The sequence below is a fragment of the Equus quagga genome, chromosome 17 (genome assembly GCF_021613505.1).
Source record: "Equus quagga isolate Etosha38 chromosome 17, UCLA_HA_Equagga_1.0, whole genome shotgun sequence".
Taxonomy (NCBI): Eukaryota; Metazoa; Chordata; class Mammalia; order Perissodactyla; family Equidae; genus Equus; species Equus quagga.
Window position 1 is genome coordinate 50,488,938 of NC_060283.1, and position 27,398 is coordinate 50,516,335.

The window sequence follows — 27,398 nt, forward strand, 5'->3', positions numbered from 1 at the left end:
AACATATCAAACGTCCTCTAGGAGGATAACGTCGTAGAAACGTGTAGTTTTCTAGGCCTCCAGAGCTTTTATTAGAAATTAGTTGAGGGGCTGGCCTGGTGGCATAGTGGTTAAGTTTGCGCACTCTGCTTCCATGGCCTGGGTTCACGGGTTCGGATCCTGGGTGCAGACCTACACACCGTTCATCAAGCCACACTGTGAGGGCATCCCAGATACAAAATAGAGGAAGAGAGGAAGAGCACATATGTTACTCCAGGGCCAGTCTTCCTCACCAAAAGAAAGAAAGAAATTAGTTGAGAGTGGTCATTAAGAACCAGGTTGCAGGAGTTACTACTGCTGGTCCCTTCCACCCTTCTGTATAAACAGAGCCTGCTCCAGTCAGTAGCGTTAGAGGACGGAGGCTTCTGTGGGAGGCCTAAGGGTGTGGGTTTATCAGCAGAGGGGTCTGAAGATGTGTGGGCATCACTTCCTATCTCCCTTCTTTAGTCTCCCAGGGGTGATATGATGCTTTGGCATCAACGGGGTGGATGGAACCAAGTGCTTTTTGAGAAACTGTTCTCTGGTGTTTATTTTTGATCTGGAACCCCATAAAACCAGACTTGAGTGCTTGGAGAACTGCTTCCTATTCCTCTCTGAATTTCTAAGGCCCATCGACAGTGCTTAGCAGATAATAGTCACTCATGTTTATTGGTTTTAATTGAATTTCTTGTGAAATTTTCCATCCTGCTTTAGTTCCAGAATTTACCTATTTTGTTCAAAACCCTTGTAACCTTTTCCAAGGAACACCAGGGGGCACTGTTCCCTCAGTAATACTTTTTCTGGGACCAAAACATTCGGGCTGCCTTTGGGAAGCAAGTCTCGTTTTCCCTCGCACAGCCCTAGAAATTCCGAATGGTCACAGTGGGGAGGCGGTTCTCCTTGGGGGCTGCTGCGCTCTGATGGTTTTTTCCTTCGAAAGAATACGGGAAAGAACACTTGTATAATGATATTATGGTTGAAAATAATGCATAAAGAAAAAACTAGCTGTCCTAGGCACATTCCTCTAGTCGAGGAGCCGCAATGAGAAAAGAAACAACAGTGGTTAGCGTGGAATGAGTCTTGTTGGCGGTGGGGAGAATTTAGCGTTGAACAATGGATTAGCAATTATGCTTTAAGGTAAAATAAAATATTTATTATTGAGAAAGGAAGAGTGCCACCCCCAGGGAAACCCCTGACCCCGAGGAAGCTTTTCGAGCCAGTGGACACTGGCAAGGATGTAGGCGGTTACTATTTTAGGCTTGTGTGTGTGTCTGTGAGGTCACACAGTCATAATTTTTGTTTGTTACTCATTCTTGTAATAGTTTTTATTTCATTTTTTTTTTGAATGAGTAATTCATGCAAAAGGCAAACATTTCAAACAGCATTTAAGGGTGTACGGTTAAAAATAGGTCTTCCTTCTACCCCCTTTTCCAGGCCCTTATTTTCCTTCTCTAAAGCAACTACTGATATCAGCTTCTTGTGAATTCTTAAAGAAAGCTATATATAGATATGTATATACTCAGACAGTCAAAAACGTATCTGGGTATGTGTGTGTATTTTTGCAAAAGGCGGCATGCTATTCACACTGTTCACTACCTTGCTTTTTTCACCTAATTATAGAACTTAGAAAGCATTCATAGCAATATGTTGAGAAGACCTGCCTTAATAGTTTTTAATGGCGGCATAGCGTTTTACTTAATGAATACATCAACATGTATTTAATTGATGTGCTACTAGTCACCTAGGTTGTTTCTATTCTTTTGTTGTTGTGTATAGTGAATATCCTTGTATTTACTTTTCTATGTGTAAACGTGTGAGGAAATTCCTGGAAGTGGAATAGCTGATTCAAGGAGTATTTGCGTCTTTAATCTTGCTAATGTAATATTACCAAATTGTCTTCCGGAGCGGTTATGCAGTTTAACTCTGACTCGTCATACGGGAGAGTGGGAGAGTACCCGTTCCCCACGCTCTCTACAACGTGCTGGATTCACATTGCCAGTGTAATACTCTTAGGTCTCTGCAGGATATTGTGGGATATATACACCTTTGAGTCTCTGCCTTCTAACGCTGGGCCCGTTTCCACTTCTGGCCAACTTCTCTTCCTCTCTTCCTCCTTCCCACTGACTATTCTTTCTAGTATCTCACTTAATTCTTTTTTGTTGTTGCCGTCTTTGTTTTTTCTAATGTAATTTCTTGATATTCTGTACTTTGACTTTCACGTCTGTCACCTCTTTGGCCATTTTCTAATTCCTAGGAGTCACATCCAAAGCTTTTCTGTGGTGGAAAGAGCACAGGCTTTGGGATCAGCAGTCCTGAATTTGTAGCTCAGCTCCACCACTTTCACTACCTTGTATTACCTTGGATAAGTTACTGAATTTTTATGAGACTTGGTTTCTTTGTCTGTAAAATGGAGATACCAATCTTTACTATGGAGCTGTGAGCATTAAATAAGAGAATACATATAATATTACTTAATCTTAGCATTATAGTGGGCCTGTGAGAGCAAATATCCAACTCCATGATTTTTCTTTTTCTTGTTTTCATTTTTACTTTTTGCACAGAAGGATTCGCCCTGAGCTAACATCTCTTCCTATCTTCTTTTTTTTCCCCTCCCCAAAGCCCCAGTGCCTGGTTGTATATCCCGTGTTAAGTCCTTCTAGTTCTTCTGTGTGAGCTGCCGCCACAGCATGGCAACTGACAGATGGGTGGCGTGGTTTCATGCCCGGGAGATGAACCCGGGCCGCCCAAGTAGTGAGAGCACCGAACTTTAACCACTAGGCCATCAGGGCTGGCTCGCATAATTTTTCTTTTTTAAAAAAGACAAGGACCATGAGAGTCTTTGGGAGTAAGCCACTTTCACGTATAGGTGCTATCAGAGCCAGGACTAGAATCTAGCTCTCCTAACGCCCGGTCTGTTAATTCCTTTCACTGTCTTGCAACCTGATATGATTCATCTTGGGATTGATGACTGCCGTTCTGCTCTCCTGCCTGTGACTTGTGAGCATTTCTCTGAGAAATCTGAAGATGTTGGAGGAAATTGTAAATAGCTTTTCCTCTGGAGAAGATTGGCAACTCTTGCTTCGATATCCACCCACTGCCTGAGCTCCTCAGCTGTTGTGAGCTTTTTGAGGGCAGAGGCCTATAGGGCCAGAGCATGGATTGGGCACACAGTAGGTCTTTGTTGAGTTAATTGCTGAACTGAATCTCTTTATACATTGCCATGTGTAAATGAAGAGGGGGTGTCCCTGACCTCCTAAAACACGTCAAGATTTTCCCTTGTGGTGTCTGTGGATTTGCTATGAAATCCATTACTTCAGCCGCAATGCCTTGTTCTAATTAACTAATCTGAGTTAGTGTCTATCTAACTTTGAAATGAGTTATACTCCATTGATTCAGAGTGGTATAACCCAATCCTGTGAAATTATTTGAGAAATATTTACTGATAAAAAGCTTTTTTGCTATATAGACATTGGAGTCTGATGGATAATTTCAGGTGCTTAGTATGGCATTAAGTAGACTTGGCATCGATTAAAAACAGTTTCTGAGGCCAGCCTGGTGGCGCAGTGGTTAAGTTCGCACATTCTGCTTCTCGGTAGCCTGGGGTTCGCTGGTTAGGATCCTGGGTGCAGACATGGCACCGCTTGGCAAGCCATGCTGTGGTAGGTGACCCACATATAAAGTAGAGGAAGATGAGCATGGATGTTAGCTCAGGGCCAGTCTTCCTCAGCAAAAAGAGGAGGATTGGCAGCAGATGTTAGCTCAGGGCTAATCTTCACCAAAAAAAAGAAAAAAAAAACCCAAAAAGCAACAGTTTCTAATCATGTTTTGTGTTGTTATATTTACCACCACTCAAAGAAATTGCTATTAAGGTGGCCTCCCAGGGAGAGGCTGGTTATTAACTTCAGGAGTTTCTGTTATTTGAAGGCTGTCGCCAGATGGACCGTGATGCTGCTTGGGCAGCAAATACAGTTACTTTCACTTCTACCCACCAAACATTGACTTGCTTTCATACAGGTATTCACCTGTTTTTCCTCCTGATCTACCTTGAACAGGACCAAACTTAAAACAATTCCTGGGAAAGACGGTTGGGTCCAGAACAGATAAATTTTCTGGAAGCAGAACTTCTGCCACGTTCTGAACAGCACTAAGAACCTGATCTGGAGACAGTACCAGGTTGCCACGTGCTGTGTGACAGAAAGAGGTGGCCGGTGGCTATAGCTGGACTTGATTTCTTGCCTTCCACTCTGCTCCAGTTCCCCGGCATCTCTTGGGTCCTAGTGCTGGTACAAAAGCTGCTGCCACTAGCCCTTAACCTCCCCCCATACCCCCACACCCAGTCGTTTCTAATCTGTGCTTACAGAAATGTGGAAAAAAAGTCCTTTCCTCTCAGTTTGAGCCACCATACAATTGAAGTTGTTAGTAGTAAGTTTTACTAGACAATTAATGGCAAACAAAAACATAGAAGTCTAAAGAGCCCAGACGTCTGATCCTGATCCAGATGAGTCTGGCTTGCACATCTTATGGGGCACTCCAGCAGCATCTTTTCCTCCCTTCAAGCCTGTGTGGGGTATCTTGTCTAAAAGTTCTCCTTTTTAGGTCTAGGGCGAGGGTTGGCGTACCATGGCCAATGGGCCAAATCTGGCTTGCTGCCTGTTTTTGTAAAGTTATCTTGGAGCCCAGCTGCCCTCATTGATGACATGTTGTCTATGGCTGCTTTCATGCCACAACAGCAGTCGAGTATTGCGACCAGGACTGTATGGCCCACGGAACTGAAAATGTTCACTATCTAGCTCTTCCCGAAAGAGTTTGCTGACCTCTGATCTAGGGCATTTCTTTAGTGCCTCCTTTCGTTCTTCTCCTTGGGGGAAGGGAGAGGAACTCTGATCACATCCCCTAGCCACAAATAGATTATCAACTTCATTTTCTTTGACAGGCTAATGGACACCTTGTTATAGGTGAATTAAATGATTATCCTGTATAGCTGTACATTCTTATCACCCTGGCCGCACCTGCAGTATGGCTGTGCTTGCATCCTTCTTTCCGCCCTTTAAGAGCAAGATGTGCATGTGTGTGTGGGGAGGTGATTAGTTCCTTCCTAGGCTGGCCTCTTGGTGACTGGCTTGCTTCTATGATAACAATGACCTTAGACTTTGCTGTGTTTGTGGGAACAGATTGACCCTCTGGGCTGATGCTGGGCTGTCATCAGCCCTGAAAAGGCTCTTACTTGGTGTCTGGGTCTAATTCGACTTTCAGAGCTCTCTGCTTTCTGTTGATTTTCGTCTTCTGTTATACTCCAGCTGGCATACTGTGTTTTAACCATGCCTACTTTCTTGGAGATCTTCTGCTTTTGTCTCCCCGTCTCTGCTCTGAGAGTTGAGTCAACACTGTCCTCAATCACCTGTATCACCTCCTTCTCTTTAAATCACCCTCTGGCTTATCTATTCATGTGGGTTCTCCTTTACTCTTCTCCTCCTTTCATCTGTGCCATGAAGAAAATCCTTGAGCTTCGTCCTTTACTTATTTCATTGTTATATTTGTATTTACATTCATGTAAATGGATTGCTTGCCTATGAAACTACGAATTCCTGTGAAAACATTTATTCCTCAGTATTTCTTCTAGTTCCTAATATAGGGAGTGCTTTGTAAGTGTCTGTTGGCTAATTAATGTCTCCTCCTTGAAAGGTTTCCCAGCATTTGGTTCGTCCTTTGATGGGCATGAGTCTGGCATTGCAGTGCCAAGCGAGGGAGCTGGCAACACTGCTTCACATGAAAGATCTAGAGATCCAGGACTACCAGGAGAGTGGGGCTGTGCTGAGCCGAGGTGAGCGGACATTCTTTGGGGAGTTGGGTGGGGAGGGGTACAGATGGTCAGAGGGCCACAGAAAAGGCATTAGAGAGGTGCTTCCCCGGGCAGGGCTGCTCACTGACCAGGAACTGGATACTTGATACTGGGACACTTCTCTCTGCCTCAGGGACCTGGTTGGCACCTGAGGGGCCTCTAGAAGCTGTAACTGAGTCCAGACATGCCCTAGGCAATGGCAAGGAAAGACTTGGGAAAGGGGCCAACGGCAACACGAAATTGTATGAGGGCGACACCACTTGGGACTTTAGGAAGCCACATAGCTCCCACTTCAGAATAAAAGTTCAGTCTGACCTTTGTCTTTGTGAGGGGAAAACCTCCTGGAGCACGTGCTGCCCCCGACCCCGTCATTTGCTGCTCATCGCCCTCTCTTCCTCCTCTTTGCCCGCATGCTCTCAACCCTTCTTCTCCCGCTGGACTAGGTGCCTCTGGGTGTCGTATCTTTACCCTCTCTTTCAAGCTGTTCTGTTCTTGCCTCTGCTCCCTTTCCATCTCACAGGTAGGAAGCTCATGCTAAGACTCGCATGTCTTCTCTTTCTCCCTTCTTATTACAGATCGGTTGAAGACAGAGCCATTTGAAGAAAATTCCTTCTTGGAACGATTTATGGTAGAGGTAGAGTATTTATTTCCTTTCTCTTATGCAACTTTCCTTTCCTTCGTCTTTCCAGGTGCCTGAGTGGTGACTTGCATTTTAGGTGTCAGGTTGCTTGCATGGTTGGGAAGCCCTTTTGTTGTAAAAGCTCCCTGTAGAAAATCTGTAAAAGTTTGAGATGTAAACATCTCTGTCCAAGAACCTAGGAATTTCATTTGGAATCCTCTAACCTTGGAAAGTGTAGTTGACCAGTTGCTAAATTTTGGCCTGTTGAGATCTGATCACAGGTCTGGATTGTGGAGCAGGGGGATAGTCATTATTTCTTGTCCAGGCCCCTTCAGCATCCCGCAGTAGAGGAAGGTGAAGAGCTCAGGGCTACCATTTGGGGACTGTCTTGTGGGCACAGTAGGCTGTGGAAAATCACAGTGTTTGTACAAGGGGCCTGGCAAGGGCATGAATGGGGAGTAGATAATTGTGGCCTGTCAGAAGCTCCTGCCTAGGTTTCCCTTCTAAGGATTGAGCTTGGCCAAAAGAAACATCTATTAAATGCCAAACTGGGGGAGTATTAATAATAGTGACCTTTGATAATACCAGTCAATATTGATCTTCTCCTTCTCTAACTCTTCTGGGACTTGTTGGTTGCACAGTAAGTACCCTAGTATTATTGCTCTATTTTCTAATTATACATGTTACCCAAGTTGGTACTTTATTATGTAAATAAATAATGCTATTATAATATTGTGTTATGTATAGATTATTCATATTTCTGTCTTGTCTTCTAGGCTAATTTGTAAACTGCTTGTGGACAGGGATGTGACTCATATGTCTTTTGAACCTGAAATTAGTACTTTTCACAGGGCTGGGCATCAAGCAGGTGTTCTTGGCTTGGAACCTCTGTTCTGCCTCTGTGCACTGGCTGAGCAATGACCCCAGAGTGCTTGGGGTCGTAACACTAAGCAAAAAATTGCGAGCTGAGTGCTCAGTCCGTCTGCTGAAGCAATTGTGACTTGGAGAAGAAGGAAAGGATGTTTTGTTAAGCCCTGAAGCAGAATAGGTTTCAAGTCTTTAAGGGGAAAAAGAGACCATTAAACCTAGACTTGTAACAGAGATTTCCTAGGCCATTTTTCTCCCAGATGGCTTCCCCAGTCTATAAGTTTGGGCATTAAGGAGGTTAACATAGGCTGACATAGTAGTTTGGATGGCTAAAGTAGGATGACATGCTAGTTCCCTGCCTCAGCCACCTAGATAAACAATGCAAGGCGTATTCTTAGCCTGACAGAGAAGTCCCTTCCTGATCTAGTACCTGAGAACCTATCCAGCTTGGTTTCTTGACATTTTTCTTGATGTGCTTTATCCTTCAGCCATATAGAATGACTTTGAATTGCCAGAAATGCTGTTTTCTCTAGCCTTTATATCTTTGCAGGCATTGTTCCCCTTATCTAGAATGCCCAATGCCCTGGCCTTATCTATCTTATAAACTTCTATTAATCTTTCAAGTGGCAGCCTCAGCTTCTTTGGGAGACCTTTCCAGACTCTCCTTGTAAAGATAATCTTTCTTCTCTGCTACTATAGTACCTTGGTTCCTACCTCTGTTTTACCACCTATAATTTTGTAGTATTACTGTTTGTATGTCTGCAACACTGTGTCTTTCTCTTCCACTGATCTGTGGGCTGTTTGAGGTCAGGGACCATGTTGAATGCATTTCTATATCCCCAGCACTGAATATAGTGCCTAGGAGTAGTAGCTTCTCGGTAAATTTGTGGGTGAATATGTGGATAAGTCTATGCCAGGGAAATTTTAGGAAAATCGTGGCACTGTGGCCTGTGGATACAATGTTGCTTGTTAGACCTATATTTGGGGTCTTTTAGTTATTCTCCTGGTTTATTCTTTGGATAAATCACTTCTCTCAGAGCCTCTATTTTCTCATTTATAAAATTGGAGGCTCATCTCTTCTAAGCCATTGGGGTGGGAGGAACCCTGCAGAATTGAATGAGAAAGCATATAGAATGTAGGTGCTAGCCCGGGAAGGGTATTGGTATTTGGAAACCAACTACTTTAAAAATACCTGTCCTTGGGGCTGGCCTGGTGGTATAGTGGTTAAGTTCATGTACTCTGCTTCGGTGCCCAGAGTTCATGGGTTTGGATCCCAGGCAGAGACCTACACACGGCTCATCAAGCCATGCTATTGTGGAGTCCCACATACGAAATAGAGGAAGATTGGCACAGATGTTGTCTCAAGGACAATTTTCCTTAAGCAAAAAGAGGAAGATTGGCAATGGCTGTTAGCTCAGGGCCAATCTTCCTCACCAAAAAAAAAAAAAAAAAAAAGGAATACTGGTCCTTTAGGTTCTAGGTGGATCACACCCGAGCTACATAGGCTTGTAGAATTTTTTTATATCTGGAAAGGATCTGAGAGATGGGTAGTTGTAGATTTCCATTTCATAGATTAAGGAATTGGGCCTCAGAGAGGTTAAGTGACATGCTAAGGTCATGGAGGGTGGCTGTTATGTTATGTCCCCCTACAGTTCTTGTCTAGGATTATCCATATTTTATTATGCTGCTTTAACTTGTGGTACACACGGATTAGAGGAGAGTTAAGGGCTAGGATATTGTGGAATTCTTGTGACCTCTGGGGTCATTGCACTGTCCTTTGGGATCACTGAATGTCCTGTGGAGCTGCTAGAACTGCAAGATTTCCTAGTGGGACTGCAGAATTTTTTATGGCCACTGCATCTTTGCAGTTACTCTGCTTGCCTGGGGTCCTACAAACAGGACACAGAAGGGTCATGGGGTCACCCAAGACTGAGCTGGAAGGATGTGCCATCAAAATAAGCAACATCGGAAGATAAACAAACCGGGGACAGAGAGCTCGGGATGAAGGTACGGGGGGGCCAGGGCTGATGTCAGAGGGCCATGCGGTCAGAGCCGGGGGTCTGTTTTTCCTAGTTCTTGTTGGGACTATTGCTAGGCAAGAGGCCATAGGGGTAGGGACAGAGGACAGGGGGACAGGGAGGTTTCTAGGATCCCAAGGCCAGGAAGAATGTTTAAGGATTGAATAGGGGTTACTTCTCCATATTTAGTCCTTTTGCTTTTCCTCTCCACGTAAGAGCCTCTTTCTCTTTTACAGGGAGCCCAAGGGGGCCGTTCGATAGTGGCCTATCTAGAGGGGAAGTACTGGCAATGTCGGTTCAAGTCAGCTGATGGGGTGGCTGCTGGCATGATCCTCATAGAGGCAAGATCCCCTTAAAGAGCATTTCCTAAGGCTGGGGGCTGAAAGGCACCATTAGGAGGGGAAGACGAGTTAGGGAATTGGCGAACATTATTGCATAGCCGTAGGAACTGTGTTAGAGAGGAAGTTTAGGACGAGTGGGCTGGCATGGCCCACTCTCAGTCTAGTCCACTGGAGGGAGTTCCTTCCCGTGGCCCTGTCCGTGCCTCCTTCTCTCCATCTGGTTGCCATCAGGCTGTGCGGCTGCTGGCGGGCTCTTTATTTATTTATCCCAGTGTAATGGGGTGAGGAGGGAGCTGGCCTAAGGCTGGCATTCCGAGGCCATGCCGCTGAGCCACAGGCGGTTTGCATGGGTGTGTGAGTCACTGGGGCTGCATGCTGCTCAAACCAGACGCGGCCAGGCTCAGGGACAGCAGGCAGCCCAAAATAGAGCCCCGCCCTCTGCAGCTGGCAACCCCTGGCTAAGAATCAGCCCTTGACACCAAAACCTGGGCAGTTGTGCGAAGTTGGCTTTCTTGGGGAGGGGGCCCTTAACAGACAGAGAGATTTTGCAGTTCTCTCCTGTATCTTCAGAGAGGAGTATTCAGCATAGCAATCACACCCATGGCTGCATTCTGAATGCCTTGTGAGACTTAAATTAATCTGTTCGGTATCATACCTTAACCAGTTTCTATTATCTACTTATAGTTATATAACCGTAGTTAATGTTGATTTGACTCAGCATCCTAAATGTAGCCATGGCCTTTGTGTCCTGTCTAGTTTTTGTTACTGTCTTCATCCCCTGTCTGGTCGCATCCTGATTCTAGAGCAGCTCCTTGGAGCTATGAAGATATTCATTGCTGCTCTTAGGAAGCTAGAGGTTATATCAAAGACATCTGGGGAAGATGGGGAGTCCTTTAACCTGAAAGTTGCTGTCCTGGTAAGTTCGTTCATAGACAGCTTCCACGTGGTTTCCTTGGTTGGCTTTCCATTCTTTACCTGCCCCTTAAATGTTAGTGTTACCCAGGTTTGTGTCCTTGATCGTCTCACCCTTCAATGTCTTTCTCTCTGGGTCATCTCATCCAGACCCAGCTTCAACTATCACTAGTACACCACTGAGCCCCAATTTTATATCTCTATCATGTGTCCAGCCATATTTCTTTCGGTACATTTGACATTTCCACCTGGATGTCCCACATGCAACACCCTAAACGTGTCCAAAATTAATCATCTACTCCCCCCAGCCTATTTCTCTTCTTATATTCCTTCTCTTGGGGAAGTATACCATTATCCATTCAGTTTTCTAGGCTAGAAACTTGGGAGTTACCCACTTTTCTCTTGGTCCTTACTTCCAAAGCCTAACTTGTCAGCTGTCTTTTGAATCGGCTCTTCTTCTCTATTCCAGCTTCCGTTGCCTTAGATTGGCCACCCCACTCTCTTTTTTGGTTTGACCATGCAACAGCCTCCTGATTTGTCTCCCAGTCAGTCCTTATTTCCCTCCAGCTGACCTTGCAGTTAAATCAGAGTGGCCTCTTTGAAACAGAAACAGAAACTTGATTGCTTAAAGTCCTTCAATGGTTCCCTGTTGCCTACAGGATGAAGTTCAAACTCCTGGCGTGCCACACAAGATCCTTGATGATTTGGTCCTACTGACCTCTTCGGTCTTATCCCTCTCTGCCATAGCACTGAAGTGCTGACGGCTTCCTGTCCATACATCCCTTGACCAATTTGCCTGTAGTCCCTGTCTCTTGTTCTCCTAGCAGACTCCTGTTCAACTTTCCCAACTCTTCACAGGCATCATCCCTTTTGTGAGTTTTCTATGACAATTTTTCCTTTCCTCAGTCTGCTCTCTTTCTTCCAGGCATAGGTACTCTCTCCTGCTGTTCCCACAGCTCCCTGTACATACCTCCGCCATAGTATTTGTTGGAAGGGAAGATACAGAAATGAAAAGGAAGGATGGGGAGGCAGGGGACAATTGAGTTGGCTAATCCTTGCCAGTTTAGCTTTTTCCTTTATAATGCTTAATTCCTTCTCCTCGATATACTTTCTTTTTATGTGGCTTCCACACCACAATACTCTCCTGTTTTTCTTCCTATTCACGGGGTGCTCCTTGGAATCTTTTGCTGGTTCTTCTTCTCCCTTACCTCTTAATATTGGAGTGCCCCAGGACTCAGTCCTTGATGCTCATATCTTTTTTCACTCGTTCCGTTAGTGATCTCATCCCATGGCTCGAAATACCATCTTGTTGATGAATCCCACATTTAACCTTTATTCCTAGACCTTGCCCCCAAACTCTGGACTGCCTGCTCAGCATTTCCACATGGACGTCTGATCGAGTCTCAGACTCAACATGTCCAAAACTGAACTCCTAATCTTACTCCCAAATTTGCTTTTCCAACAACCTCCTCCCACGTTAGTTGATGGAAGCTTCATCCTTTCTCTTGCTGGGGCCACAAACCTTGGAGTCATCCTTGACTTCTGTCTTTCTCTCACATTCTACATCTCATCCATCAGGAAATCTTGTTGGCTCTACCTTCAAAATATACCTGTAATTTCATCTCTGCTGCCCCCACTGTGGTCTGAGCCATCATCTCTTTCCTGCACTATTGTGATAGCCTCCGTCCTAGTGTCCCTGCTGCTACCTGTGCCCCTTCTGGCCCATCTCTGACGAAGTGATCTTATTGAAACACAGATCACACCGCGATATTGCCCTGCTCAGTGCTCTTCGCTGGCTTCACATTTCCTTATAGAGTAAAACCCAAAGACCTTACGATGGCCTATAAAACCCTCCATGGTCTGGACCTTGTTACCTTTCTGATCTCCTCTCCGCCTACTGTCTCCCTCCCTTGCTCCTCTGCAGCACCCTGGCCTCTTGCTGGTTTTCTAATGCTCTAGGCATCACCTGCCTTTAGGCCTTTATGCTGCCTGTTCCCTCTGCCTGGAATGTTCTTTCTTCAAATATTTGTGTGGCCAACTCCCTCACTTCCTTTATTTCTGTATTAGTTGTCTATTGCTGTGTAACAAATTACTCCAAAGCTTAGTGTCTTAAAACAACCGACATTTATTATCTCACACAGCTTTGGAGGGTCGGGAATCTAGAAGCAGCTTAGATGGGTGATTCTGGCTCAGGGTCTCTAAGTTGCAGTCAAGATGTCGGCTGGGAATTCAGTCATTGTGAGGGGCTGGAGAATTCACTTCCAAGCTCTCTCATGTGGCTGTCGGCAGGAGGTGCCACTTTCTTGCCATGTGTCCTCTCCATAGTGCTGTTCACGTGACATGGCCTTGGCTTCCTCTAGAGCAAGTGATCCAAGACGGAGAGACCAAGCCAGAGACCACAGTGGAAGCTGCAGTCTTTCTAACCTCATCTCAGAAGTGACACCCCATCACTATCTTGCTATATTCTCTTCATCAGAAGTGAGTCACTATCCAGGCCACACTCAAGGGGAGGGTAATTAAGAGCCACCTCTTAAGAGGAGGTGTGTCCAAAAAATGTGTGGACATATCTGCATGGACTACAATCATGGCCTTGTTCAAATGTCACCTTCTCAGTGGTTTACCCTGACGAGCCTATTTGAAACTGTGAGCCACATCCCTGCCCTTCTGCACCTGGCACTCCCATTTCACTTTACCAAACTCTGCTTTTCATTTTTTCCATAGCAGTTATCTTCCAACGTATTACTGTAAAACTTACTTATTTTATTATGTTTGTTGTTTATAGTCTGTCTCCCTCTGGCTAGGATGTGTGAGCTCAGCCAGGACAAGGATGTATGTTCGGTGCATTGGATTATCCAAAGTGTCTAGAACAGTGCCTCCCACATAGGGGACACTCAGTAAATATTTCTCGGGTGGATGAAAATCATATCCTCCCACTCCTCTTTGTTTTCCCTGTATTATGACTGGGCCATGAAATCATCACCTGTTGGTGGCCTCAGACTGAGACAGCCTACTGTGAATAGATGAGTAGCCTAGGGAGAGGACCACTGTTGGAGTGCCATCCTCCACCTGCCTCGTTTCTGTGACACTTAGTTTACTGGAAGATGGTCCCATCTTTGCGATGAAGTACAAATCTTGAATCTTTTATTATTGAGAGACCCTAGCAGCTCTTTTTTAGGCCCAGTTAAGAAATTAAATGTCTCAAAAACGAAAGGAATAGGAACCTAACAAAATCCTGGAAAGCACGTTAGTCATAGAGCCAAGTAAGTTGTTAAGTTCCTCCTTTGCTCGGTCTTTCCTCTCTCTGGGCTCTGCTTCCACCGTTCGAAGGGCGGCTCCCCTACCGTACGTCTGTTGTTCGATATGTAGAGGAGGACAGAGATTCAGAACATGTTTTTCGGTGTCCCTCATGGGCATCAGAAAGAAGGATAAGTCTAGAAGCATGAGAGTGGCCTCCCTACCGTTGTGTGTCAGTTCTCGGATCTAGAGAAACTCGCAGTTAATTCCTTCTTCCAGTATTCAGCATGGCGCACGTGCCCTGTGCCAGGTTCTCTGAGCGTATGAGGTATGACAGTAGTGTCATCAGAGAGCTCACTGTGCTTACTGAATGATAATAGGGGCCAGAGGCGTGGAGGGGTGGAAAAAAGCTTCCTGTAAAAGGCAGGATTCCAATGTTTTTTTTAGGTTTTGCTAGGGAACTACATGGAAGGCATTTTAGGTGGGAAGCCCACGGGCGAAGGATATAAAATAAGAATAAGAGTGGGTGAGGATTAGTAGGAAATAAGGTTAGTAAGATAATAACTTGATGCTAGGTTGTGAGCAGCCTTAAATGCTGGCCTGGAAGATTGGTGCTTTTGTTCCAAGGGGAAATGTGTTTCAGCTTTTGTCTGCCTGTAATCCATTGATTTGCCCATTCCAGTCCGTTTATTAACCTCCATCATTACATGCAGTGATTCTCAAACGGGCAAGTCTCCCAGGAAGGAGATGGGGCGCTTCCTTCTCGCGGTTATTAATTACCGTTGTAGATAGTGGGGAAGCAGTGAAAGTTTTGGAGCACTGACATCTGAAAGTGATCTTTTGGGAAGATTAGTCTGTCAGTGGTATGCCTGTGTGATCTGAAGAATAGTGGTGCCATTGACAGACTAGGAAAATCATGGGTGGGGCTGCTTTAAATCTAATCTTGGGCATATAAAAGAATGGTTTTCCTTATTTAAAACACAAATCCACCAGTATTTGAGCTCTGGAATGAGACTCTCCAGGGAGGAAGGGGTGGCTGCACGTGTTTCTCAACTATATTCTTCTGAATTTTGTCCTCTCTTGGGGGCTTTCTCACTGTGATTCCTGTAGTCACCATTGAGCCCTGCTACCGGGGGTCCCCTCTTCTTTTATTTTTGGCCCGAGAATGCATAAAAAGGCTTCTTTCTTTGTTTTCCTTTTACAAAGCTTTCTGAGGGCTTATACTTTTTTTTTTTTTTTTAATTTTTTTTAAATTTTTTCCTTTTTCTCCCCAAAGCCCCCCGGTACATAGTTGTGCATTCTTCGTTGTGGGTTCCTCTAGTTGTGGCATGTGGGACGCTGCCTCAGCGTGGTCTGACGAGCAGTGCCATGTCCGCGCCCAGGATTCAAACCGACGAAACACTGGGCCGCCTGCAGCGGAGCGCGCGAACTTAACCACTCGGCCACGGGGCCAGCCCCTGAGGGCTTATACTTTTAACAGGATAGTTGTGAAAAATCTGAGGGAAAACAGAAAGGAAATCAATATAGAAAATACAAAAAAGATAAAATTACTCATTTCCAAAAGATTTCTGATTCTGGAAATCCCAATAGTGAAGGACTGTTATCATATTCCAAATTCTCTTATCCTAAAAAAACTCAAAACTAGGTGTTACGAACTCAAGATGCCTGTAGGGGGTAGGCATATAACATAAATATGTGTATCAGCCTGGATAACAGACAACAGAGATTTCTAGAGGCCGGTGGAAAACTAAATTGTGGATGCTCCCTGTATCTAGACCCAGGTAGGCCAGCACAGTTTAACACATGCTGCTCCAGGCAGGTGTGTATCTTACTTCATTTAAAGGAAGTTACCAACTCTTCTAAAATGAGAACTTTTGCCTTTTCTGTTTAGCCTCACTACATCTGCTGTTAGTCTCTCATTTGGTTTTAATCTCCAGTCTGAGAAATTCACTTAGTTCAGAACTGAGTTGCGAGGTGCTGATGTTTGATGCCTTATTTCTGGTGAGTGATTGAGCCCTTTTAGGCCTAACCTAGAAGCTTCATATACCGCTGGACCAGTTTGCCATGATTCCCACAGGTGAGTCTCTCTCCTCTTCCAAAGGGTTTCATAAGAGTCCATTCATTACGGTGTGACCATTTAACCATGCCTTAGCTTACAAAAAAATCGATGGCTTAGCTATAAAGGTAATTTAAAAACATAAGATGAAGATTTTTTTCAGTACATGTTGGCTTCAAATTGATTATAGGACATACAAGTGGGAATGTTCAGGAAAGAGTTAAAAAAATAGGGTTGAAAAAAGAACTTGTAGAAATAGATTTGGGACCCTTCTTCAAAGGAGTAGTGTTTGAAGGCATGAGAATGGGTGCATCTTTTGCTGGGAAGAGCATGGAGAAAAGAAAAGAACAAAAGTCTGGTGATTGAGATTTGGGGCAACGCCACAATTGGAAGGAGATGTCGGAGCCAGTGAAGGAAGTGTGGGTGAGGTGGGAAGAGAATCTAGATAGAGGAGTAAATTAGCCAAGAAAGGGCAACTAACAGTTATCAAGGACATACTGTGCCCGTGCTAGACACAGAGGTAAGTGCTTTATCTAAGTTTTGACGTTAATCCTTACAACAAACCTGTGAGGTTGGTGATATGATCCTCGTTTTAAAGACAAAGAAGCAGAGACTCAAGGCTCAGCAATTTGCTTCAGGTCACTCAGCTGACTTACTTGTGTTTGTCTCTACTCAAATCCCGTGCTCTTCCCGTCCCCAAGGAGGGTGATCCGCAGCGCCACGTGCAGGAGAAAATCAGAGGGAAAGGGTGACTGCCTGAGTGCCTGGGGAAGGAGCAGCGGGCAGGTCACGGTCTTGGCAATATCAGCGGATTGCAGGCAGCTACAGAAGGATGAATTGATAAGGCCGTGGAGACAATGAGTGTAGGACTCCCATCAGAGAAGTTTCACAACGGAAAGGAAGTGAGTTAGCTGGAGAGCTAGAAGTGGCTTCAATAAAACCCTTTTTTAAGATGGGAATACACACAGATGTTTGACAGCAAAGGGGAAAAGGAGGGGAAAGGAGAGATTTCTGCTGGAGAAGGGACGGTGATCGTGTGAAAGCAGGGGCCTGCGGAGCTGAGCGAAGTGCAAGGATGAGCCCTTCATCTGGGGTTTGTGGGTGGCCTGAAGGCACTGGTGATATTTTGAAGAGAGATGACTTGATTTCTGCCTGTGTCCATCCCCTTTCCCCAGGCAATGTAGCCTTTTCATCCAAGAATTTTTATGTCCTTTCCAAGGGCATTGAATTCGCCTTGCTTAAAAAGAGGATCAGATGGTTACATGACTTCTCTGTTATGACAGAAATAGTGAAAGGGACAGAAGTAGAAGGATAAGCAATATTCTTTCCCTCTTCTGAACTCCCACGACTCTTGGTATCTTTCCTGTGTCACTGATCACGTTGGCCTTGTATTGTAGGAATTTCTATACTTATCTTCCCCTGTTAGGTTATAAACTCCTGAAGTGCAGAACTGTCTTGCTCATTTTATTTCCTCTTCTGAACCTACCGCAGTGCCTTGTAGATAGGCGGTTCACAATAATGAGTGGTTGTAGCTTAAAGGTCTTGGCATTCGAGGAGTCTCCCACGTTGGTAAAGGTTGTCTCTGGATATAGAAACGAAGAGAGAAAACAACAGTATCAAACAGCTTACTCTTAAGCTTTACCTGATCTGTTGGCTTCCTCACTTTGGCCTTATACTTAAAGTGTTCACTTACGGCCTGCACTTACGGGTGGTATTTCCTTTGGATGGGGGCTGCATTGAAAAGTGGGAGTTCTGCCGAGACTGAGTCCTAGAGCTCAGCAGCTTAGCTGTCCAGGGTTTAGGGAATGATGCTGCAGGATTCATCAGCATCCTTGTTATCTCCCATAAGGGGAGAAATTGCCACAAAGTGGCAGAGAGCATTTTTTTCATTCTGTGTAGGAGATCTTTGGTCTATTTGTTTTTCTGTTTGGAAATTTAAACTCTGTGTGGACAGTACTTATTAAGTACCAGTGAAAATGTTAAACATCGTGGAGTCATACTGAAAAGTGAAAACATGGTTTCTGCCCTTGAAAGATGGACTTCTGAGAGAGATTAGACCACTGGGATTTACACATATGCAAAAATATTCTAAATAGATAAAATGTATCTTACCTGAGACAAGGAAGAATAGATTGATTTGGGGAGGATCTGGGGTCCGTACCAGGCTACTTTGGGAAAGGTATTTGTGGAAGAGGCGAATCTTGAGCCAAGAGTCCAGAGGGATTTTGAATGGCGGATGGCTGCCAAAGGAAAGACACAGCTAAGTGCTATGTTCAGTCATACAATCTGAGAGGCGCTCCCTGGGTGCGGTGGTTCAAGGGAATCCTTCAAAAGCTCTTGGCATCCATTGCTCTTGTGCTTGAAGCTCAAGCACTTGTGATGCTGCACATTGTCCTCCAGAGAACCCCTCCCGGTTTGGTGTGAGTGAAGTTAGGAACGAGAGAAACTTGGAGACAGGATGCCAGTCCTGCTTGATCGAAAGAAGGAATAGTCAATCGTCTTAGCATATAGTTTTCTGCAGTCCCCCAGCAGTCAGGGGAAGAGCAGAGTGAAACTACTGAATTTAGTGGGTGCCTAAGGAAATGCAAATCTCAAACAGAGTACCCCCAAATTTGTGCTAACCTCTGATACTGAGATCAATTAGAATCAATATAAAATGGAGGAGATTTGCTATCTACAGAACTAACCCACCCAACTGTTTGTAAATAAATTGCTTATGAGACTAGGCTACAAATCTCCTCCAGGCGTAGGCTGGTACCTTAAGGAAGGAAATCATGGCATCTTATATCTTGTACAGAAGATTAGAGCCATAGACTTTATGAGCTGGAAGGGACTATCAGTCTAAGAATCTATCAAGCCTCTTTGTTTTACTTATGAGGAAATGAGGGCCCACAAAGGTAAAAGAACTCTTATGTAGACAATTAGTGGTAGATTTTGCACCAGGACTCAGAATTAGGTACCAGGACCCAGGGCTCTGAACTTCCAGTCCAGTATTCTTCCATCATGTCCATGGCCTTGTCACATGTTACACAGCTGTGGGCAGTAGGCAAGTCTGAGTCCTATTTGTGAGTGGGACAGAGACCTGATTTAAGAGAGAGGAAAGTGGTCCATAGCTGGAGAACTCTGCCCCAAGTACTGCCTTATTTCTTACTCCACATCCCTTTCTTCCATCTCTTGGTCTTGCACACCTCTAGGCTCTTATAAGCCATTTGAGAGAAACTGTTATATAATTAATTCATGAGATCTGAGGAGATGTACGAACAGAGGAGCAGGGTTGTATAGAATTCAAAAAAAAGAAAAGCCCAGGAATAACAATTTATTAACTTATCTAGCACAGTGCCACAGCAATGACAGAGTAGAATGAGGATGAATGTCTAGCTTTTTCCACGATGTGTGTGAACTACCCATAAAGTGATGTGCTGTTTTTTGCCCCTTTTCTGTGTCTAACAAGTAGCACTCTCAGCGTTTATTCAGCTTCCCAGGAAAAATCAGCTGAAGATCTATAGTCACTGGAATGGCATAGCCTCTAACTTATAAACTAATACATTGGCATTTTAATTTCTAAATTAGTTTCTTATGATTTTAGTTAGTGTCAGTCAATCTTCCAGAGTCTGATTATCCCTAAATTAACTAATGAGAACCAAGTTAGAGACTCTGGGCCTTTGATGACCCCTACAAAGTATTGATTCCCATGAGATGCTGCTTGAGCAGCCGCTTTGGGTATCTCCGTCCATGGATCTCTTTGCCTCCCCCAAGAGTTCTTAGTGAAAACACTGAGTCCTGGGGGCCCCTCTACCTCCATCCGAGAGCGTCAGGCTGGATTTAAAAGTATCACAGAAGTACTCGGAGTGCTTATCGGATGCTCTGTGCAATAGTGGACCTGACCGTGCAGCTCCTTTCATCGAACCTAACATGCACACTGAGAAATCCTCCCTCAGTCTGGGGCTTTGCCCAGCTGGATAAGCCCTTTGGATGGTCAGTGGGGGGTGTGGGAGTACTAACTCGGAGGGGGTCTCCCTCAGCACTCTCTGAACTCAGAGCTTCCCTTTCTTCGACCTCATCTGCAAGGGAAGGAGGGAGATATCGGTGCTCCTTTGCCCCTCTTTGTTTTGTCATGTCCATTTTAGGAAATTCAGTGCCAGAGGACTGCCCAGAGTTGTGTGCCCCTGATCTAGCGAGCCCTAACACCTCAGAGTCCGAGGGTTGGTTGGAGCTGTACTGGTCTGGTCAGAACCCCATGGTTCAGTGATGTCCAGACCAATAGCCCCTCTTGCCTCCAACTGCTTCTGAGCCTGCAAAGCCTGAATCAAATGACCATTGTACTAACCTCGTATCGGGGCTCAGAATGTCAGTTTTCAGCTTGTCCTCATATATAAATATAGGTCTCTCTAGATATAAAAAGTGAGAGTCTTTAAGTTGCTTTTTTTTTTTTTTCTATACCCCCTTTCATGGGGCAAGCTAATGAGATGCATATCATTAAAGACCCGATGTTTTGTGGGACGGAGCCTTTTAAACTGGATGTGCCTGGCTTAGTCATGGCAAATATTTACCAAAAAAAAAAAAAAAAAGGGACATACCATATAAAATTAGAGTTCTGAAAATAGTACTGAGAGAGGGAGAAAGAAAAAAAAAAAAAAAAAAAGAAAAAAACCGGGACAGAAAATACAGGCCAGTCTGTTTGGGGAAAAGGGAAAAAGAGATAAAATGAGAGAAACCTCGGCAGTAAAAACAGCATCTTGGTAAACAGACTATAAAAAAAATTGTGACCTGCTTTCTGGCAGCCCTGGCGGCTGTCGAGCGGGTAAAGGTGGCGGAGCTGGCGTCTGTGTGGACACACGGTGCCCGGGGCGCACGGCTCCCCTGGCCGCGCAGGGCGTTAAATTTAGCCACATAATGATGGGCCTGAGGACAGCCTCTTGTTGACCACACCATAATTACTGCTTCGCTTTATGAATTTTATTTTGCTTATTCTGTTTCCTCCTCCTTTGGCATGAAGGAGGCCTGGAGTGGGGGGAGCCCCACCCCCACACCCCTCCCCTTACTGGACAAATGAGTCTTCATAGAAACTTGGGTTCTTGGGCCATCGAGGTAAAGACTAAGCTCCCTTGATTAATCAGAGAGGGAGGGAGGTTTGCTGGTCCTCAAGGCTCTTGAATTATCATAGTCACATCAGAAATGGGACTGGCCAGCCCTGCTGCGCAGAGCTCTTGGACAACGTGTCCTGAAGGCTTCGGTCTTAGAAAGCACTTCATGTGAGGCTGAGAGGTGGACGCTTGCGCTCTGTCTATACCGCAAGGGCGAGGTCCCAGGTGGTGTTGGAGTTTTTGGTCTTTGGTTCTAAGCTCCCTAGCTGGCTACTTAGACGTTTAGTTTTGACAACATTCTGCCTCCGGAAGAGGTGCATTGTTTTCTACATGTTGGTCTTAGTGATAACTGGGTTCTTAAAGCTGAGGGTCTAATATAATCAAGGGGCTGTGCTCAGGTAGCATCAAAATGCGTGTTCAGAATGTCCTATTGAAACCTCAGCTATTGTTCTTCTTGGCACTTGGACAGATGCTCTCGGTTTTAGAGGTGAAATAGTGTAGTTTGCTAGAGCGTACTGTGGCCTTCGTCAGAGGGGTGCCCTGAGGCTTAGAGGTACCTGCAGCTCTGGGGAAGGGACCAGAAGCCCTTGGTCTCAGACCAAAAACACCATACTGGGAGAGAAAGTAGGCTGTAGAAAGGGCATCAGAGGAGTTGTATGGGCTAAGGTACTGGGTCATTGGGGGTGAAGTTCTTGAATGGTGACCTAGGCTGGCAGCTACCTATGGCCCCACAGTGGCCCTCCAGCTGAGGAAGTGGTGGAAAAGGAAAAGCAAACAGGGGTTGTGGTCAGGGTACTGGCTTGTCTGTCATTGGCCAGGACTGTCCTGTTTGTGTGTCAGGGGTGGTTGGGCTCCTCCCGAAGCCAGGCAAGAACGTGTCAAGGAAAGGCTTCTTGCAGCTCTTGTTTTCTCAAAACAAAGGAAACTCCTTGCATTGCTGGAAGTCGCGTGCTTGGATGCTGAGTTTGTTATTGCCTGATAACCTGGCCACCAACTCCTGCCCTCCTCTTCACCCCATACAGCCAGTGGCCTAGTGGGAGCAGCTTCCTGTTCCTCATCCCAGGCAGCAGATTCACTCTCTGTTGTACCCAGAAAGGGGAAAAACGAGGAGCTAGCCCTCCTACCCCCAGACCTATCTTCTTCTCTTCCCATGGAACCTTCTAGAACAGTGCTTTTCAAAGTAATCTGACACATGGTCTTACTGTGCATAACTAATATGTGACAAGTTCAACAATACTCAAACTCTTTCATACCCTCTTCATCGAGATGAGTCCTCGGAACATGTGTTTGATGTCATGGCAATGTCATGTTGCTATAAAAGTTTTTTAAATACTTCAGATTCAATTTCTATACTTACCTCACCATGGGCTGGTAACCAAGAGTTCACGGACCAGCACCAGTTTGCTGATCACACTTTGAATAGCATCGTTCTAGAACCTTAAGACCTAGTGAGTTTGAGCTAGTCCCTGTTGGACATAGAGGTCCTGTCCTAAACCTGATCAGTGGAGGCTGAGCAGACAAAGGAATTCTTAGGGAAATTTCAGGCAGTAAGAGACAATCTGATCTCAATTGCCAAGTCATGCCAGAGAGCTCCGACACTGAGGTGGAAGGTTGGACTAGACGATTAAAAGTTTCTTTCCCAGTGCTAAGGTTCTGTGATTCTAAGGTTAAATGGTGAGGCCAAGAGATAAAGTTAAGGGCCATGATGATTTTCCCGTAGAGTATTGATTCTAAGCCCTGAACTCTAGGTGACTCAATGAGGTGAAGAAAAAAAAGGAGTGGGCGTTCTTCGTGGAGTTCGTTTACGAGTCTGTCATTATCGTCTAGATATGAGGTCTGTCTTATACAGATCCGTCTTGTGTTTGGTCAGCATTATCTTAGTCTTCTGTTAGGAGACCACCAAATTGTTTCTAGAGGTTGAGAGATCTAAGATTGAGGAGAAAAGTAAATATTGGCAGAGTTGGTGGAATTCAAGTTAGAGATAAGAAATGGGCCCTGGATTAGAAATGTGGATTATTGGCAGGGCTACCTGACACCCTTGTTGGAGAGTGAGGGTAATACTCAACGCAGGAGGCTGGCAGCCCAGGTCCAGACAGCAGCTGGTTGGAAAGGACTTGCCACGCAGTCAGAGGTTTTCCTTTGCCAGAGAGAAAGTAATAGGGGACTGAGAGGAAAGGCTGTTCGGGAAGGAAGCCAAGAATTTAAAGGACTGGAGAGTTCCATGAGGAAGGGAGTGGGAACCTGCGGGGTCCCACCCTTGCTAAAGGACAGAAGGAAAAGAAGTGGGCCTGGTCTCTTCTTCTTTTCTCTTTTTAACACTGCACTGACCGCAGGGATCTGCAATCAGGAAAAGAAACCAGATAGAAGCTCCCGATTAAAGTAAATCTGGTCACATGTCCCTGCTTAAAACTATCGGAGGCTTCTTATTACCTTAGGATAAAGTCCAAACTCCTTAGTAAAACCATTAAGGCCTTTTATGATCTGGCCTTTACTTACCTCTTTAGCTCCAACTGCCACTCGCCTGCTAGGCCCCACTCACCCCCATCCACGCTCCCCACCTTCCATCCTAAATCTACACTTCAGGCTCAGTGAACTGATGTCAGTTCCTAGAGTCCATTATTCTCTCTCTATCTCTAGTCCTTGGCACATGCTGTTCCCTCTGGAAATCCCCTGCCACCACCAGCAGACCTTCTCACCCGGCTAACTCCTGTTTACTGTTTGCGTTTCAGTGAAGATTTCACTCCCTCTAGGGAGCTTTCCCGGCCCTCTGAGTTCAGGTCAGTTGCCCTTCTTATGTGGGGCTTTATTTGCTGTCTTAGGCCCCATCAGCACTGCATCGTTGTTGCTGGTTTTTCTGGCTCCCCCACCCCCCACTAGATGCTAAGTTCCCTGAGGACAGGGATGTTATCCATCTTATGTAACCCGTCTGATCCATTGGAAGCACTCCATGAATTTTGTGCTGCTATGTATTCTGCGCAGGATTTTTGCCTTTCTTATTTAATTTGATTCTCTTATAACTACCTGGTGAAAGGAGCAGGCTAAAATGAAAGAACAAATTTACATAAAATTTTTTTTTACCGCACTAGGGCCACTTCAGGACGACGAGATATGATGGATTGGCTCAGAGAAATTGAGTGACCCTGAGTCCTGCGAGTAATTGCAGTTGAAACCAGGAGCTCATCCTCGACTTTCTAGTACAGAGCTTTTTTCCACTCTCTCACACTCTCGTCTCCGAGGCTCTGTCCTAATGGAATGTTCTCGGGAAGGCAGCATGCTCAGAGAGTGAAAAGCATTCCTGTGACTCTTCTTGAGGCTGCACATTGAAACACTGGTCTGAAATTATAGAAAAATGGCCAAGCACCAAACTGGAGTGTCATCACCTGGAAAGTCAAAGGAAAATGTCAGGGCCTCGAAACATGGAAATGAGCTGAGACACCGTTAGAGGGGAAGCCTCGATCTTGGAGAAGGATCTGAGAAACGCTGATATTTTCAGCTGCCAGATGTTTTCCTTGGGGCCGCCCTGAGAAGAGGATAGCCAGTTGGGACCAGAATGGAACTAGGGGGAATATTTGCTGGCCCTCCGCCGGCTCTAGCAATTTCCCAGCCACTGAGCAAGGAGAGTGGATGAGCTAGAACCTTTAAGGCTGCCTCTCAGCCCTTTTTATCCTTCAGCTCTTGGGAGCTGGAGGGAACTGGTATCACCCAAATCAACGGAAACCTAATCTCTAGGCAGAGCTGGCCACAAGGCCAGGTTCAAAATTATCCCTGTGCCCTGGCCTTTGGGCAGGGACGAGCAGGCCTGGGTTCTCTCACCAGCAGCGATTAGTAAATTCTAGCCATACAGGACCCAGACGCTCTTTGTCCAGCAATGTTTTCCCAGTGTCTCCTGGGGAGTGATTCAGGGCCAAGGTGACAGTGGGTTTGGAGCCCAGATGAAAGGATCGCAGGGACCACAAGACAAGATCCCTTGTGTGGTGGCCGGCTGGAAGGAGGAGGGAGTGAGCGTGTGTGGAGGTCAGTGACGCAATTCCCCTGGCTCGCAGGGCTGGAGGAGGAGAGGCTCGCGGTGTGTCTCCTTATAAAGAGGCCCTAGCCACATGAAGCAGGGGGTGAAGGTGATCCCACTGTGAGTCACCCAGGAAGGGACGCCGTGTGCCCAGAGCCCAGAAGAGACGACTTGTGGATTTCCCACTCTTTCCTTCTACGATTGTATGCGTAACACAGGCTGCTCCCGTCACTCACGCTGCGCTGCCTCTCTTTCTGTCTTCCAGTCCCTTCTTCCTCCTCATTCTGCAGTATCCCTGATGTGTGTGGGCTTTCAGTCTATCAATTTCTTCTGGATTTCTAGAGTTGTTTTGCTTTTTTAATCTAAAGTTTTATATCTGTTGATTTCAAGAAACCCCAACCGTACTAATTGTGTTTGCCTTTGAGAAGATGGCCTGGTGGCTCCTTGCCAAGCTGGTTGTTCTTAGATTGTGTTTGCTTTCCTTGTTATCTTCAGCAAGGCAGGTATCATATCCTGGACTGGAATCCGAAGGGATTTGAGGGGCCCCTGGATCCGATTGCCCCTCGGTTGAAAGCAGCTCTCGTCTGGTCTTTATTGAGGTCTGGGACTGAAGGGAGCTCCGGGGAGTGTCCCTCTAATCAGCCAGCCACCAACCCCACACTGCCTTGTAATAAAACAGCTCTATATTTGTTCTGTTTATAGTCTCCTCTGTAATAATGCCACAGCCCTCACTGCTCTCTCTCTTTGGGGAGATTTTCTGGGTAATAGAAAATTTTGAAATGTTAAAGAGGGTTGTAGCCTCCAGTATGTTTTTATCTAGGATGTGTCTTAAGTTGGGAAGATGCCCAGGAAATCCAGGCAGCCAGTGAGTGCTCTGGGGAGGAGTGTGTTGTGGTGAGCGTCGTGTGTGTGTGTGTGTGTGTGTGTGTGTGTGTGTGTGTGTGTGAGACACTGTGGCTGTGAGGACAGGGTGTGAGGAGGGGAGGTGTGGGAGAAGCTGTGGGTACGTGCTGTGTGGTTGTCGTAGGTGTGGAGCGCCCTGCTCTCGTGGTGGCGGCAAGTGGAGAGTGTGGTTGGAATGGGGAGTGTGAGAGGTGTGCAAAGGAGCCAGTGCAATGATGGAAAACCCTGTTTTGGCAAATTTCAAAACTGTCAGGTATGTTGGATGGTGAGACCGAGAAGTTTAGCCTCAGAATGGAACCTTTTAAGGCTCACATTCCATTCATTCTTTTGACTGACGTCCCCTTTACTCTGGTCCCGAGCCTTTTCAGGCCTGGGCTCCACACAGTTCTGCTGACATTCCTTGTTCCTCCTTCCTTTTCCTTCCAAGGTTTCTCGTCTCCTTCTTTGTTGACCAGGAAGAAATCAGAGACAGACTGTTATGGAGGGGGGTGAGCAGAAAGCCACCTTGATCTCGGTTAGCAAGAAGGACCCTGGTGTCCCAGGCTGAGGGCTTGAAGTCCACCTATACGGTGAATACTGGGAGTTGTCCTTACCAGGCTCTTGCTAACAATTCTGATTCCTCATTTCCCCCTCCTCCCTCTCTACCTCTGCCTACCCCCACCCCCCGGATTCTATAAATACTTTATTATATGGCACTAGTAAAACTTCAAGTATTTCTTTTTATTAGAGCTACATAATATGGTAATTGTGTGACAGAACACAGCTCCGGTGAGCAGTCCCCACCCTCTTCCTAGGTGTGGCCTCTCACCACCTCGGCCTGGGCTAGGCCCACAGGCTTCTCTGTTCCTCCTGAGTGTGTGTGAGGGGGGCTGGGTTAGCATTTCAGACAGAGCTCAGGGGTCAAGGCCTTTGAGTAGGACCAGGCGGGAGGAGTAAAGTGTGTGAGTACAGCAGGAGTGTTACTACGAGCATTAATTCCCAACACTGCCTGAGGCCACTGAACCTGCCTTTCCCTTTTAATAATGTGGTCATGTGCCATAGATGTAGCTTGTGAACTTAGACCCAGGGCCAGGGGTGCATGGGTTTCTTTGGTCAACTCTGATTCACAGGACTGCTCCCTCATTTATTTATTTTTAATAACAGTCATCATTTGTTCTGATGTCTCCTGGGTTCAGAATCCGTAGGCGCTAGAAGAACCTTATTGCTCCTGTGTCTTGCCGCTCGGCTCTGGAACATCTTTCCTCTTAAACCAGAGTCGTTGGCCTCTGTGTCCACTAGTCTCACAGAAGGTGTGGGGCTGGAAACTCCACGGTCTGTAGATCTTTCACTGCTGTCACTGTGTGACCTGCTAACTGTGTATTTTGTTTCCTAAATGAGCCTTATTATTTGATTCTGGGTTTTGTCCAATGAGATCCGACTTGGAACCTTCCCTACCCGTCTGCTGTAGCTGTTGAACTGGGTCAGTCTGTCCCCACCAGTTCTTCTCTGCATTGAGTGGGAC

General features: G+C 45.7%; 1 protein-coding gene across 7 annotated transcripts in view; it reads left to right on the top strand.

The window, feature by feature from the left end:
* Positions 1 to 27,398, top strand: part of NHEJ1 (non-homologous end joining factor 1) — a 75,982-nt gene that overhangs the window by 4,329 nt on the left and 44,255 nt on the right. For all 7 annotated transcript variants that reach the window (XM_046644919.1, XM_046644916.1, XM_046644915.1 and 4 more), the window contains exons 4-5: positions 5,701 to 5,839; positions 6,433 to 6,491. In XM_046644919.1, coding sequence (XP_046500875.1) covers positions 5,701 to 5,839; positions 6,433 to 6,491 — 198 coding nt within the window. The remainder of the gene's footprint in view (positions 1 to 5,700; positions 5,840 to 6,432; positions 6,492 to 27,398) is intronic.